The sequence below is a fragment of the Neovison vison genome, chromosome 2 (assembly GCF_020171115.1).
Source record: "Neovison vison isolate M4711 chromosome 2, ASM_NN_V1, whole genome shotgun sequence".
In the NCBI taxonomy this organism is placed as follows: domain Eukaryota; kingdom Metazoa; phylum Chordata; class Mammalia; order Carnivora; family Mustelidae; genus Neogale; species Neogale vison.
The window spans coordinates 94,227,210-94,243,304 of NC_058092.1; the positions used below are offsets into that span (position 1 = coordinate 94,227,210).

Here is a 16,095-nt window from a genome sequence, read left to right on the forward strand (position 1 = left end):
TCTCTATAGTTATAATGAAGGGACTAAAGGTACATACACCTGGCCAGATGACTCTTGTAAATCCACCACTGAGTATTTAAAAAACAACAACAACAAACAAACCCACAAGTTAAAGAAGGTCACCTAAAGCCCAATATTTAGATATAATTTAAAATCATGTGAAAAACAATAGTAAGTCTGGTGAATTTTAATTTATTGTTTGCAGATACAGTCATTCTACAGTACAAGTATTAAAATATGTACGAAGCTGATAAAAAAAATAGAGGATAGGATAGTGGTTACTTCTGGAGTGGAAGGAGAGAGAGAGGGAATGATATCAGAACACAGAGCTTTGTTTTTTTTTTTTTTTTAAGATTTTATTTATTTATTTGACAGAGAGAGATCACAGGTAGGCAGAGAGAGAGGAGGAAGCAGGCTCCCTGCTGAGCAGAGAGACCGATGCGGCACTCGATCCCAGGACCCTGAGATCATGACCTGAGCCGAAGGCAGCGGCTTAACCCACTGAGCCACCCAGGCGCCCCCAGAGCTTTGTTTTTATATGCCTTTTTTTTTTTTTGGTTAAATAATGGGTTTGAGGCAAAGAAGGAAAAGTGTTAAAATTTGGTAAGGCTACTTAGTAGATGTGTGGGATTTTTGCTGTATTATTCCGAATTTTCTGATGGTGTTATATTCTGTATGCATATTGTTGTAAACATTAGTAATAGTTCATATTTGTATAGTGTGGGCATTTACACATCACACTACTTAATCCTTATGCAGTAAGTAGGGCAGTTAATATTAGTATTATTCCAATTCTACAGTTAAGGAGCTAAAACTGCAGAACAATTTGTTAAAAATTGGATCGGGACTCTGTTGTTTCTTATTTAGTCCAAATTTGCATGGAAATATGCTGGAGAAGTTTCCTTCAAGTCCAGCCACGCCTTCCTACCCGAACCGTGTGGTAAGGCACTTACTCAATGGGGCATTGAATTGTCTTAATAATAACTAAATGTTTGTTCCAAAAGTAGTCATTCTAAAGTATCAAAGGGGACCTCCAATAATGACTCTGTGAGGGGAAGGATACATACTTAGAAGTAAATTCTTCGGAGGCACAGGCAGGTTTTGTCCTGGCCGCCGCCCCCTGGCTCACTCAGTGACCTGGGACAAACCACTTAACATTTCCCTATTTACAATAAAGTAAACCAAACGTGTAATATTCATGACTGGCCGCTCAGGGCTCCTGCCAAACACTTTTTTGAAAATTAGGGATTGATTTAAGGTCAATCATAACACAACAATGTCAACTTTTCAATGCAAATATTCTCCAAACCCCCTATTCCTCAAAGACTGTTTTCACTCTCATTTAAATGGTGAAGTCTATTATAAAGGAGAATGGATTTATACTTTCTAAAGATTAATAATTTTTGTCACCAAATTATGAATATCTTTTGTTAAAAAGAAATTAAACCGACACCTAACTAGACGGAATAAAAAGTGAGCAATTTCTGTTCTATTGCCCTTCCCCTCTGCAGTGGCTCTCGGAGCTTTTTGAAAGCAAGCAATTTGTTAACGGTAAGGTTCAGAACCTTGTATCAACGCTGATCATGCTTTATGAAAATAGTGTAGGTTCTGGGTACTGTGGTGTGGAAGAAGAGAAACACCGCGCACAGCGGCCCCAAATCCAGGCCAAAGGAGAAAAAGAGGAATTAGGAACCGCGGTGCGTCCAGGCTGGTTCCTACTTGGGCCGCGACTTGGAGCGGCTGCGGTGTAGGGCTTGAGCCTGGCTCGGGAGGCTTCTGGCCAGGAACTTGAGCCCCCTCGCGGCTGAACTGTCTGCGGAGGCCACAGGTCCCTTTAAGGCGCCCAGCGGGCAGACCCCGGGCAGAGGGGGCGGGAGGAGGGTCAGCGAGCGCACGCCACGTGACTCGCCTGCCAACTGAGCTCGCGAGTTTGACAGAAGTTTGAATCGGACTCGGGGGCTTTCTGCAGCCGGAGGGGCAGAGCGGCGGTCCCGGCCTCGGCGAGCGCCAGCTGCAGCGCCCCCGCCATCCGCCCCGCCAGTCTGGAGCCCCGGCCGCCGACGGCCGCCAGCGCTCCAGCACAGCTCGCTGCCCCCGCGGCTGATCAGCAGCCCCTCGTCCCACCGCGGTACCCGCAGCTTCCCGGCCAGGGAGCCGAGCCCCGGCGCTGCGCCCCGGCCCCGCTCTGCGAGCATGTCTTCGACGGAGGGCTCGAGTCGCGCGGCCGACAAGTCGCCGCGCCAGCAGGTACAACCCGCGCGCCCCTGGGGCTGTCTTACCACCCCTTCTCCACCTGGGCGTCAGGCCGGACCCTTATTCCGCCCCCACCCCCGAATGTGAGTGGGAAGAGGACCAGCGCTTTCCTGGGTACCCCCACTGCCCTGACCCTCCGCGGGCCCTGTCTCCGCAGGTGGACCGCCTGCTGGTGGGGTTGCGCTGGCGGCGGCTGGAGGAGCCATTGGGCTTCATCAAAGTTCTCCAGTGGGTGAGTCGACTCTCTAGCTGCGGGCTATTTCGGGAGCCTGGGCTGTGACGCTGACCCGAAGCAATGTGGCCGGAGTGGGGGGCGGGGAGGTGCTGCGGCCCGCGGTGACGGAAGGGTGGGGGGCGGCGACAGGTGGGCGGGGGAGGGGCGGGCTGGGGCTGCTTCTCCAGCACTTGGTGGCTGGAGAGCGAGGAGCAAGGCATGCGGAGTCCGGGATTCGGTCCTTCTATGTGCAAGGAGCCCTTGCCCAGGGTGCTCACATTTCACCCGGGCGAGAGAACCCGGGTGTAACCTTTCCAGAACTCTGATCCTGCACATACCACTCCTCGGTGGCGGGAGGGGGGAGGAGGACAAGGAGGACGAGGAAAGCTACGGAAGGCAGAGGAGAGGAGGAGTGCGATGGAAACCATTCAGCCCCCAAACCCACCGGGACCTGGCTGATCTTGAAGGTGGGCTCCAGGGACAGGACAGGCTGGCAATTGTCCTGTTGAGGTCACTAGAGTGATATGGGTTCTTGTGACTGTGTGAAAGTGTGAATGAATGAATGAATGAATGAAGCCTGGGGCTCTAAGATTAAATAAAAGAAAAAATATTAAGACAATAAAAATCACACTGTGGCCATAATATGGCTTGTAGAATAAGATAAAACATTGAGTAGGGAAGCTGGGGCTCTGGGTTTCAGACGTGGACCTGCCTTTTCCAGCTTTGTGACCTTGGGCAAGTCACTTCTTTGGACCTCAGTTTCCAACATTAGTTAACTGTTGATCACACCATTCACAGGGTCCTCTTCTGTTCTAAATGTGTCGGTATGCCAAAATATTGCCCTTCATTAGGCTCACCTCTTGACCTTGAAGAAATCACTTGCCCATAGCCTCAGTTTGCTCAGTAATGGTGACCGGGGAATATATCTCCTTACGTCACTGGTACTTTGAGATATTAGTATATTCTCTGTCCTTAGCAGTGCCCAAGGTTTCCTGAGTGTAAGTTAGGCATGGGGGCAGGTGTAGTCACTCTTTCAAATCATGAAAACTTGTTGGCAGCATTTAGTGCACTATAACAGAGGAGATTTAAGTTAGACAATCTACACACCAAATGATGTGTGAATAACTTAATTAATGTGCTTCCAGCACAGAATTCAGCTAACGAATAAGTTACCATTAAGACTGGGGAGGATTGAGTTCTAGAGGGCTTTTTAACTCACGGGAGACAAGAGTGAGCACCATGTCACCGATTCCTGAGTCATCATTTGGATGGGAATCATCAGACCTGGAATTCAGGGGCAATAGTGCATTTGGGGTTATCTCCAGATATCTGAGACCTTGACTGGGGCTATAGGCCAAGCAAGGAGTTCCCGAGCGCAAACTCTGAGACCTGGTGGGGACTTTCCACCCTCCCTACTGCCTCAAGAGCGGTTGGATGGGCTGCTGACTGAGCAATTTCACCCCCCCCCCCCAACTTCCCTGTTCTGATTCACCACTTGAATACCAGTGGTGGCGATATAAGAATGTTATTAAGGCTCCTTGTGACTGCCATCCAGAACTAGGGAGCCATTATGAGAAGCAGAACCTGAAATGTAAGGGTACAATTTTATCATTAAACTAGACAAATAGATCTAGGGGAAATTTGAGAAAGACTGTCAAGGGATAAGGGAAACAATGAGGTTATTAGACCATGGAATCATCCTTTGTGGGGGGGGGGATTCTGAAATCCTTCCATCTTCAAAGTGCCACCCCCCTCCCCACCCACCAATACCATTTTTCTATAAAGGCTGTTTCTATAAAGGCTGCACAAAGCAATGCCTAGGAAAATATCCAGTCTCCTCCCAGGGTAAGCACTGATCCCTAAGAGTTTAGACCCATTTGACTTTCTTGATCTTCAGCTTCTTAGAGAGGGTGATGCCTTTCTCTCATAGTGCTAAATCCAGGGGCCCAGGGCTAGACTCTGAACTCAGCCTTTGTGGGAAGGGCAGCATCAAAGGGAGACATGATTTGCTTTTACTTCCATCCCGGCAGCCTGAATTCAGAGCGTGAGTTTCACTGGCCCTAAATCTCTGCAGGATAAGCTCCTGTAAACGAGCACAGGAACCAGCACCAGAAATGACAGTGAAGATGTCCTTTGGGATTCTCACTCATTTCCTGCTTGGGGGGCTCAGATGCTCCTGGGCTGGAAAAAGAAAAAAAGAACACACAGGTCTTGCATTTATACTAATGATGCTTGAAAACTTTTGTTGTCATTGTTATCCAAAAGTAAATGTTAGACTTTTATTAGTCAGGAGCTTGGCTTAGAGTGTCTTTTTTTTTTTAAATTCAGAAATTCATCTCACCTCAATTCCAATTCCGGAGTCTCACTAAGTCTTCACAAAGCTAGCAAAATAACATGGGTCTAGACCAATTATTAAAGAACTGGCTTCCTAAAAAAAAGGGCAGATTTTGAGGTTGATGGGCTTTGGTTTAAATTGAGTCTCCTCTGCTTTCTAGCCATAGAATCTAGGGTACCTAGGGTAAGTAACAAAATCTTAGTGGGCCTTTGTTTCGTATATGTAAGTGAGGGTACGATCTATCTTATGGGTTCACTGGAGGATTATAGGAGGTGATTTCTGTAAAGCATCCAAGCATTCAATCCAAGCAGCCCAGGAGTTATTCAGTGAGTGTTGGTTCCCCTTTCTCCCGCTCCTAAACCTCCCCTCTCCCCTAAATTTCTTCTTTATGCAGTCTGTCAGCTAGACTTGTCCTTTGGTTGGATTACTCAAATGTCACTGCCAAATCCTCACTTTGAGGGTAAGGCACAAAAGAATCTCCTGAATTACTCAGTCACTGTTCCTATAGTAAGTCATATTATCATCAACTGGGTGTACCCCTGATCAGTAATTCACGTTTGAGGTGCCAAAACCACTTGCTTGGCTCTGTGGGACTCTGTAATGAAAATAAACTATTTCAGTTGGTGTGGGGAATGCGAAAGAATCCCATCAGAGTCCCCATCAGAGTCCGTAAAACCAACGAGATGACTGTAGAGGTGGGAGTAGGGGAAGAACTTGTCTTCCTTGTGCCCGGCACTAACTGGGGATGGGAGTGGTCTCAAAGGATCATCACCATCAAGCAAGTCGGCACCAAACTTGTGAGGTTATTCTGACACCTTTCCCAAAGAGAAGCAGAGACGGGAGGAGGAGGGTGTGGAGAGCAACATATGACGATAGTGTCCCCAGCAATACAGGACCAGGAGGAGGAAGGCTGGTTGGCATCAACTTAAGAGATTCCTCCCTCCCTCCACCAACCCATTCCCAGCTCAGGGACTCCATTTCTCCTTGATTTCTGTTCTTTTTGAGCAGTTTGCTCAACTTAGATCCTCGTGTTTGGTGACATGGATGGTTTCAGTTCTTTCCTGCTCTTCCCTGTGCCTCAGCCTCCTGGCACATTTAGGGAAGAAGGCAAATCTGGTGCCAAAAGGTCGAGGGGGCCGGCTTAGGGTGTCTTTCTCTGCTCCTGCATCCCAAGTACAGAGCTACTCCCTGCCTCCTTATAATCTTTGCTGAACATAAGAGACATCTCTCTCTCTCTCTTTCTTTTTTAGCCTTAATAACTTTGTGATGCAGAATTTTATTTTGTTTGAGCATGACACTTTTTTCCTTGTTATAAACTTGAAAGAGAAGATACCAGGTCCTATTCATCTTTGTGTTACCAGCACTTGACACATAGGGGATGGTCAGTAACTGTTGATTAATGAATAAATGAAGTAGAAAGAGCACTGGACAGGGAATCAGGAGATTTGAATTCCAAGGTTGGCTCTCACAATGGCTAAATGGGAACTTGGGAGAGTCACTTGATCTTAAAGTCCCTTGGTGGGACTTTAATTTCCACCTCTGTGAAATGAGACCTTTGGGCTTAATAATCTCTGAGATCTTTTTTTTAAATAAAGATTTTATTTAAAATCAGAGAGAGAGCAAGCATGTGCAAGAGAGCACAAGCAGGGGAAAAAGGAGTAGAGGGAAAAGCAAGCTCCCCACTGGGCAAGGATCCTGACATGGGGCTCAATCCCAGGACCCTGGGATCATGACCCGAGCTGAAGGCAGCTGCTTACCCAACTGAGCCACCCAGGCACCCTCATCTGAGCTCTTTTTTGCTCTGCTGTCCTGTGAAACTGTGAGGTTCCCCTCAGATTTTTCCCTTTGTCCACTTACCTAGCAAACTTTACGTTTTCTGGCATCATATGGCTGTGTGATGTTCAGATTTAATTATATATTCTGATTGATAAAGAGCTGTGTAAGGTGGCTAGGGATTCCCGACTTTCAGAGAATCAGAAGAGAATAAAGCTAGTACTAAAACTCTTGTGGTATATTTCATTCTTGGAGGAATCACAGAACAGGGTCAGGATTTTCAGAACTTCAAGGTTATCATCTAGCTATAGCAGAACTTTGGACAATGATGGTGAAGATCTATGGTCTGTGTTGTCCAGTATGGTACCTGCTAGCCCCATGTGGCTATTAAAATGTTGCCCTTGGAATGTGTCTAGTGTGATGGAGCATCTGAATTTTTAACTTGATTTAATTTTAATGAGTTTGAATGTAAATAGCCACACTCAGCTACTACTGGCTACTGTGGTGGATAAAGCAGCCCTAGAGCACGAGTTCCACAAAGACAGAGATTTTTCTCTTTTGTTCACTACTAAATGATAGTACCTAGAACAGTGCCTGGTACACAGTAGGTGCTCAATAAGTATCATCTTTTTTTAGATGTGCCTGTCAAGGAAGTGCTGGTGAAGAGAAGGCTCCACAACTGACCATTCATTGCCCAAAGTTAGGAATACCTATTTTCTTAGGGGACCTAGATAGAGCTAACTGCCAATGGGTAAAAATATATCCAACTGTGCTCCCCTTCCTAGAATGGCACACCCTAATTGTGTGTCCATTTCTGAGGGCCAGAAGCTAAGAGGAATAAAGAAACCCATAAGAGGCTCACAGAGTGACAAAAATTCAGGAATTCCTATGAGGAAGAGCTAGAAGGCACCATTGTTACGCCAGTGAGGAGGCTGGGGTCTATATGGGGTAATGAGGCCGAGGCTTTGGGGAACTTCTCTTCAGCTCTGTCAACAGGAGCCAAGAGGGCTCCCCTTCAGCCTCTGTAAATTAAGCCAGATGAGGAGGTTATTCAGGTCCTGGAAAGAGTGACACTCTCTCCTTTCCTGATGTTTTTTAAAAATGGAGACAATTCTCATTTGTCTAAACTAAACCTCCTGGAAACAGAGAGGTGTTCACTGTGACCTTTAGAGAGGGGTCAATGGCTCCAGCACAAAGAAGCTCTGCCAGGCTGGGCGATGCGAGGTGGGGCAGTGGCGCCGGGCCCTACCCAGGGGCAGAGCACAGCTGCTGGCCAGCGCAGCCAAGAGCACACTGACAGCATTACCGTCATCCTGTGAGAGCAGGGCCTCTTGATTGCCCGCTCCAAACCCCTCCTTGAACAGATGAGAAAACGGAGACTCAGAGAGCGGAGTGCTTTATTAGAGTTTGCCCGGCTACTGAGTGACTGGACCCAGGCTAGAACCCAGATTTCCTAACTCCTAACCCAGGCCTCTTCTCACTCCACAACACTCAGATGCATTAGGAAAATCACGTGCGCACAGCTCTATTCTAAATGCTGAGTGCAAGCCTGGGACATAGATGAGCTGTCTTCTAGGTGCTTAATGTCCAAGACACCAAGAACGGAGAAACACACAGAAAACGATCATTAGCAGAATAAGCTCTGTGCTTACTCAGAATGATTCCATCATGTACAAGCCTGTACAAGGTAAGTGCACAGGAGATGGGGCCTGGACCGACGATGTGGGACATTTAGAGAGTCCAGCTTCTCGCCTCCTTTTCTAACCAGTGTGTTTTCCCAGAAAGAAATTTGAAAACCATAGGGTAAGGAAATTTCTTCTCACTCAAGACAGGAGGCTTAGTAAAATGTGATGAAAATTGGAGAGGAAAACAATTCAAGTGATCTGAAATGCCCCCTGGTTCTTAACAGTGAGTGATGGCAGCATCAACAGATTACAAAGGGAAACACCACTGGGGAGTGAGTGGAGGCTGATAAGGCAAGTGGTAGGTACTTTCCTCTGGGCTTGAGCCAGGACGGTCAGCAGAGATGTGGCCAGCACTCTGGCTGTGAGGAAAAGAACCTCTGGGGGAGGAGGAGTTAGGCTGGCAGAGCGTGGGACAGCTCCCTGCCTAGTTCCCCTCTGAAGGCTTGGCAGAAGTTGTCCCTTCTAGCTGTACCTCCAGTGAGGCAGGAAGCCACTGGAAGGTAGTGACACGGTAACAAGATTCAACGACAGCTCCAAAGGAGAAATGGAAAGAATTCCAACACATGCCTGATCCCAGGTGGCACAGAAGAATCTATTTCTAGGGTGTCTCTCCCCTGGGGAGGAAATTCAGGTCCTGCTTTATGCTAGACGTTTCCAAAAGCCTGAATAGCTTTGAGTACGTCATCATCTTAAGGAGGTTACCTGTCACATCCAGTGAGGAGATGTGGAAACTATCCATTTGTTCCCTCTACGTCTCCCTCCTGGACACCACTTCAGACGAGATCGGGCGCGTTCAGGGTGGTATGGCCGTAGACTGGACACCACTTCAAATCAAACTCATTCATTGGGCTATTTGGTCTGGCACTCAGGTGCAGTGAGCACAGCAACCTGAGGCGGGAAGGCCAAGGGAAGCCATGAGTCCCTTCCTAGGAGGGACTTGATTAAAGGAAATCCTTCCCGCCCTGTAACCACACCTGCTGAGAGTCAGAAGGTGGTTCTGAAGAGATATTCCTTGGCCAGCTGAGGCCTTCCAACTCTCAAAGGGCCTTCCCTCTCCCTCAGCTCTTTGCTATTTTCGCCTTCGGGTCCTGCGGCTCCTACAGCGGGGAGACAGGAGCAACAGTTCGCTGCAACAACGAAGCCAAGGATGTGAGCTCCATCATTGTTTTGTTCGGCTATCCCTTCAGGTGAGCAGGAATTGATTCTGACCCCACACAGCCTCCCTCGCTGGTTTAACAGGACCTGCTTGGTCTCTTCCTCCTACAGAAGCCTAAAGAACAACCTTCTACTGAACCATGCCAGGTTCAAATAGAACTACAAAACTTGGGTCCTTCCCACCCTTTAGGAATTTCAGACACACTAACCATAGAAAAATATCAGGGAAAATCAGATAGGTCATTGTTATAATAACATTCCAGTCCATAGATAACCAAGAGCAGGGAACAAGAGTTCCTACAGAAAGAACTCATGCAGTTTGGGATGGAGGCTAATTGCGCAGGTCTCTCTGACCTTCAGCGACCTTCTCCTTGCCTTGAAGGTTAGGGAGCTTGTTAGTACCTAGATCCAAAAAGTTGATGTGGGGTGCTCACCTAGTACCCTAGAATCCAAGGAGATACACCTTGACCAGGAGGTAGAAAAGAAGACTCTTTCCTGGCTATTTAAGAGCCTATGGAGGGGAGTCCCAAATGCTCAGAAGAGAACTGGGGACAGGGCTTGCCTTCTCAGAAATTTTTAGCACCAACAGTCAAGTTAGTTTAACTGTCTCTCATATATAAAAGGGTGTTTGTTTGTTTTTTTCCCCTGTCCTTTTTGGTCCCATATAGTCCAATGGGGGAGGGGTGCTAAATAAGGCCTGAGAATGGGTAAGTCCAACCCTAACCTGGCCACTGTGGACCTGTACTCTCCCAGGAGCAAAATGAAGCTGATCTCCCTGGTGGTTTGGCCACCAGAAATAGATGGTACTGTATATGCATTGTAGTTGTGACCTAAAGGGCCCTGAAGACACTTGGAAATACACGGTCTCTGTATCTGGGCAAAGGGGTGGGTAGCACCTGAATGGGAGGTAGAGTTGGACCAGGTTTCTGGGGATGTTCCTGTCTTGACTGCAAGGTTGCCTCTAGAAACATTTCTCCCCCCAGGCTCCCTTCCTTGGCTCTGTAAGAGTCCCAGGGCAAGAAGCAGCCCATGATGTCTCCCAGCTCGGGCTGGTCCCCTGCCTCCATAGGGCGAGGATTGCCCCGAGCTCAGGATGGCACCCCCTGCCTCCTGCAGGTTGAACCGGGTCCAGTATGAGATGCCCCTCTGTGATGATGACTCCACTTCCAAGACCATGCACCTGATGGGGGATTTCTCTGCTCCTGCCGAGTTCTTTGTGACCCTGGGCATCTTCTCCTTCTTCTACACCATGGCTGCGCTAGTCCTCTACCTGCGCTTCCACAACCTCTACACAGAGAACAAGCGCTTCCCACTGGTGGTGAGTGCACATCGGCCAGAAGGGATGGGGTAGAGACACTGAGGAGATGCGCCTTCTGGGACTGATGTCACATTGGGGAGAGAGGACAACCCTGTGTGGAACCTGAGGGTCTCCCTGCCAGCTCTTCGCTGTTCATCCCCTTCAGGTTCTGTGACTCCCACAGCTCTGAGGACTCTGCTTCTACCAAGCCCCCATCACTCGCTGTGCTCACAGATGGCATAATAGCATCAAGAAGTGCGCCCTGGAGCCTGACTACCTGGGTTCAGATTCCAGGACAGTCCTTTACTAGATGTGTGCTCTTGGACAAGTCACTTCTATTGAGTTTTCTCAATATAAAATAAGGATAAAAGAATACCTATCTCATAGCGTGTGGGGGGGTTAAGTGAAAATGCATGTACTATGGAAAGAGACTAGATGTCCATCAACAGATGAATGGATAAAGAAGATGTGGTATATATACACAACGGAATACTATGCAGCCATCAAAACCCTTAAATCCTGCCATTTGCAATGACATGGGTGGAACTAGAGCGGATTATGCTAAGCGAAATAAGTCAATCAGAGAAAGACAATTATCATATGCTCTCTCTGATAGGAGGAATTTAAGAGTCAGGGTGAGAGGTCATGGGGGGTAAGGAGGGAAAAAATGAAACAAGATGGGACCAGGGAGAGAGAGAAACCATAAGAGAATTTTATTTTATTTTATTTTTAAAGATTTTATTTATTTATCTGACAGACAGAGATCACAAGTAGGCAGAGAGGCAGGCAGAGAGTGAGAGGAAGAAGCAGGCTCCCTGTTGAGCAGAGAGCCTGATGGGGGGCGCGATCCCAGGACCCTGGGACCATGACCTGAGCTGAAAGCAGAGGCCTTAACCCACTGAGCCACCCAGGCTCCCAACCATAAGAGAGAATTTTAATCCCAGGAAAGAAACTGAGGGTTGCTAGGGGGTGGGAGGGGAGGGATGGGGTGGCTGGGTTTTGGAGATTGGGGAGGGTATGTGCTATGGTGAGTGCTGTGAATTGTGTAAGACTAATGATCCACAGACCTGTACCCCCGAAGCAAGTAGTACATTATATGTTAATTTTAAAAACTCTAAAAAAATTAAAAATTAAAAAAAAAAAGAAAATGTGTGTAAATATCTGGTGTCTAGTTAGCTTCAGTGAGTGTTAGCCATCATTAACATTCTCCCGCCTCTACCATTTCCCTATCCCAGGCATGCAAGGTGAAGGGGTAACTTAGAGGACCCCATTTGTCTCCTGTAGTCTGCTCTCTGCCACCAGCTGTAGCTGAGCAATGGTGATCGAAGAAAAGGCTTGAAGTCGAGAGTGCGGGTTTAGGCCACCTGGGTTTGGGGGTGGCAGTGACCAGCAGGTGCCTTGATACATTGTTGCCTGAACTCAGTTCTGAGGGACTGGGTGGGGGTAGCCCTGGATGGCAGCATTCCTTGGGTGGCAGTGAACAAATTCAAGATGACTTGGGCTCCCTGAGGGTCCAGATGTTGGGTAGGATGGCAAGAGGTAGCTGTCCTAGCACTGCAGGATCCCAATGCCTTATAGCCAGAGGAAGAGAAGCAGACAATCAGGGGGGCCTTTCTGAGTACATTTCCTGTCCCTCTACTCCTCCCAGGACTTCTGTGTGACTGTCTCCTTCACCTTCTTCTGGCTGGTAGCTGCGGCCGCCTGGGGCAAGGGCTTGACGGACATCAAGGGGGCCACACGGCCATCCAGCCTGACAGCAGCCATGTCTGTGTGCCACGGAGAGGAAGCAGTGTGCAGTGCTGGGGCCACACCCTCGATGGGACTGGCCAACATCTCTGTGGTGAGATCTGCAGCCGCTGAAGGGGTCTAGGGGAGGCAGTGTTATCCCAGATACCCAGGCTTGTCCCAGCTAGCAGGTTCTGAGAGGAGCGGGAGGGTGTCTCTCCAGCTGGTATCCCCTACAACTGGAGCGGGTGACCCTGGCACCTAAGGATGGCTGCTGGCCTCAGGATGACCCTGAGAGGCCATTTTCTTTTTTGGGGGGGGGGACCCAAGAGCCACTTAGCCTCCTGTTCTTTCCTCCTTCTGTATTCTGCCCTCCTATCTCCCTTCTCCCCACATCCAGGCATGCTCCCACCCCTCCTGCCTCTTGACAGTGTGTGTGCATGTGTGTGCACGTGTGCACATGTGCATGCGAGCATGTGAAGGGGTGCACAGGCTGTGGTGGGGCTCAAGACTGTGAGTACACCCAGAGTGAGAGAAAGGGGTTCACTGTCACTCAGGTCTTCAGGCAGGAAAGGGGCTTTGGGCAGGGGTGGGTCCAGCTGGTACACACTGGTTTGGCCATCCTGGTTATTAGAATGCTGAAATCTTTCCATATCAGTTGGCACATAGCTGAGGCTTTGAGCTTTTCAGATGCCCCTTGTTACCTTAGCCCTGCCCTGAAAATGGCCTGGAACTCCCCAAGGCCCAGACACTGAAGGGGTTTCATCGCTGGCATACCAGGGAGCCTTCTAGACCTTGCTGGAACCCTGCTGATAGGTTTTAGCCCCCAACATTTTATTGTAAAAAATTTCACACATACAGTAAAGTTGAAAGACTTTTACAATGAACACCCATACACTCGTCACCTAAACTGTATGATTAATTTTTTCCTAGACATGCTTTATCATGTATCTATCTGCCCTCTTTATCCATCAAACCACTGTATTCTTTTGTTTTTTAGATTTTATTTTTTAATTTATTTGACAGAGAGAGGGAGATCACAAGTAGGCAGAGAGGCAGGCAGAGAGAGAGGGAGAAGCAGGCTCCCCGCTGAGCAGAGCCCAATGTGGGGCTCCATCCCAGGACCCTGAGATCATGACCTGAGCTGAAGGCAGAGGATTAACCCACTGAGTCATTCAGGCACCCCAAACCGCCGTATTTTTAATGCATTTCAAAGTTAATTGTGGACATCAGTATGCTCCCCTGCCCCAGTACTTCCTGCTGATAGGTTTTTAAATATTTTTTTTTATTTTTATTTTTTTAAAGATTTTATTTATTTATTTGACAGAAAGAGATCACAAGTAGGCAGAGAAGCAGGCAGAGAGAGAGGAGGAAGCAGGCTCTCCACCGAGCAGAGAGCCCAATGCGGGGCTCGATCCCAAAACCCTGGGATCATGACCAGAGCCGAAGGCAGAGGCTTTAACCCACTGAACCACCCAGGCGCCCCGGTTTTTAAGTTTTTTTTTTTTTTAAAGATTTTATTTATTTATTTGACAGAGAGAAATCACAAGTAGACGGAGAGGCAGGCAGAGAGAGAGAGAGAGGGAAGCAGGCTCCCCGCTGAGCAGAGAGCCCAATGCGGGGCTCGATCCCAAAACCCTGGGATCATGACCTGAGCCGAAGGCAGAGGTTTTAACCCACTGAGCCACCCAGGCGCCCCGGTTTTTAAGTATTTTTGAATAAATGTTTGAATACAGCTGTGGCTGGGTCTCTGGCCCCAGGAAAGAGCACCTTGGACAGCTCTGGTCACACCCACCCTTGGAAAAGGCACTCAGGACCCTGCTGTGGAAAGCGCCTTGCTCTGCTTTGCGTGATGCTTCGCTCCAGGGGCCAGAGTCTCCCAGCGATCAAGCTACAGCTCAGGTGCATGCTGTGGACAGTGAGAGACTTTGGCCGGAGAACCGCTAGTGGGAATCAGCACTGAACACCCTGCCTCTACATCCAGTTCTCTGTATTTTAGTATATGTGCTGCTGAAGCGAGCACTCAGTTCTCTGTTATTTTAGTCTTCCCAGCCCTCTGCCTTCTCCCTCACCCACCCCAGGGATTCCCCCTCCCTGTTCCCACAATGCCCTCCTTACCACTCTCACAAACTCCCCTGGTGTTTTTGCAGCTCTTCGGCTTCATCAACTTTTTCCTGTGGGCTGGGAACTGTTGGTTTGTGTTCAAGGAGACCCCATGGCACGGGCAAGGCCAGGACCAGGGCCAGGGCCCTAGCCAGGAGAGCGCAGCGGAGCAGGGAGCAGTGGAGAAGCAGTAAGCAGCCCCTACCTGGCTACTCCGGAACAGGACAGCACCTCTTCAACCACCTCCGGCTTCCAGGACCTCCCTCTTCTTCCTTCTCCAACTCCCCTCCCCCATCATTCTGGGCTCTGAGCTTTGAGACGACGCTAATGGATGGGCAGGCATCAGCTGTCAGAAACCCGGGCAGCCCTCCCAGTGGCTTCCTATCCAGCCTCTGGCTGGAGCCTCGGAAGGCAGGAGCTCAGTGCTTCTTGTCTACTGCCTGAAACCCAGCATCTTACTTGGGGTCTTATTTGTACCCTTGCAGCCTCTGAGAATAAGCATCTACTGCAAGGGGCTGGAGAGCAGAGTCCTGAGACTGGTTCCTAGCAGCCACTTCTATCAACCTGTTGGCTTCAATAAAAGTGGGGGGAGGGGAAATTGGCTGGCAACCTTTTTCCTGTTCCCTTGCATGAAGGGCCCACCAGTGGTTCAGGAACTCCCCCACCCGCCCAGTGGCTGTCATCTAAGACTTGTGTCTCCCCAATCACCAGTCAGCCCCAGCTCTCCCACTTTTCCCTCTGGCCTCTACTCACCCACACAGCCTACCACGTGGGAAGCCAGGATGCCAACTAGCCTAGAAAAAAGCTCTGTAGAGGGTCCTGATGAGGCCTGGACTTAGTGGGGAGCAGAAATATTGCAACTGGGTTGCAACTTCAAGACACTGAAGCCAGGGCACTTGCTGGGGAAGCATTTCTTCTGTTCCCTTTGTCCTCCCAACCCTCCAGGCTGGGGCACTTTCTACCAAAATTACACTTGTACTTGCCCTAGAAATCTGACTTTCCTTCCTGTCCTCCTTCTTGGGCTTAGTCCCACATATAGGACACAAGATGAGGGGTCTAGGAACATCTCCATTTCAGTCCTCCCTGCCTTCAATCTTTCCGTCCATCTCCCTTCCCCAGCCTCTTGGGTCTGAGGCATTCAAGATCCTTTTCCATGTCTGTCTAGGCCTTCCTTTCATTCCTGTGGGTCCAGATAGGGACTTTGGAAGGGTCCAAAGGACCGTCATGAGGCTAAGTTGCCCAGAGCCCCAGGACATGGATGGATGGGCCCATTTCTTCCTCATTTCCCCCCCAACCCACAATTCCTGCTCTGGCCTCTTTTTCATACTTCCCTATCTCACCTTTACAAAAGGACATGCCCTCTGGTTTGCCCTCATTTCCTCCTCTGCTTCCTCATTTCTCCCAGGCTCTATCCCTTCCCCCCAAACCCTGTCCAGGGCAGGCCAATGCTATTGGTGCTTCTTCAATTTGGGACCCAGTTCCATATTTGTCTTTGATATGTCTCCTCTTTCTGACACCTCCTTCAGTCCCTCTCTGGACCCTAGGGCCTAAGAGT

General features: G+C 48.9%; 1 protein-coding gene across 1 annotated transcript; it reads left to right on the forward strand.

Annotated features, from left to right (window-relative positions):
* The first annotated feature begins 2,193 nt into the window (after positions 1–2,193).
* SYPL2 (synaptophysin like 2) lies at positions 2,194–15,231 on the forward strand. The gene is made up of 6 exons (XM_044236461.1): positions 2,194–2,247; positions 2,411–2,485; positions 9,323–9,447; positions 10,532–10,733; positions 12,361–12,552; positions 14,588–15,231. Exons 1-6 carry the CDS (start codon positions 2,194–2,196, stop codon positions 14,732–14,734), a joined length of 795 nt encoding a protein of 264 aa, XP_044092396.1. The 3' UTR covers positions 14,735–15,231.
* Positions 15,232–16,095: the final 864 nt, after the last annotated feature.

Bases quoted from the DNA above. Each gene is read 5' to 3' on its own strand.
- SYPL2 (XM_044236461.1), top strand. From the start codon at position 2,194: ATGTCTTCGACGGAGGGCTCGAGTCGCGCGGCCGACAAGTCGCCGCGC. The intron at 9,448-10,531 runs GTGAGCAGGAAT...TGCCTCCTGCAG, and splicing joins TTGTTCGGCTATCCCTTCAG to GTTGAACCGGGTCCAGTATG. The intron at 12,553-14,587 runs GTGAGATCTGCA...GTGTTTTTGCAG, and splicing joins GACTGGCCAACATCTCTGTG to CTCTTCGGCTTCATCAACTT.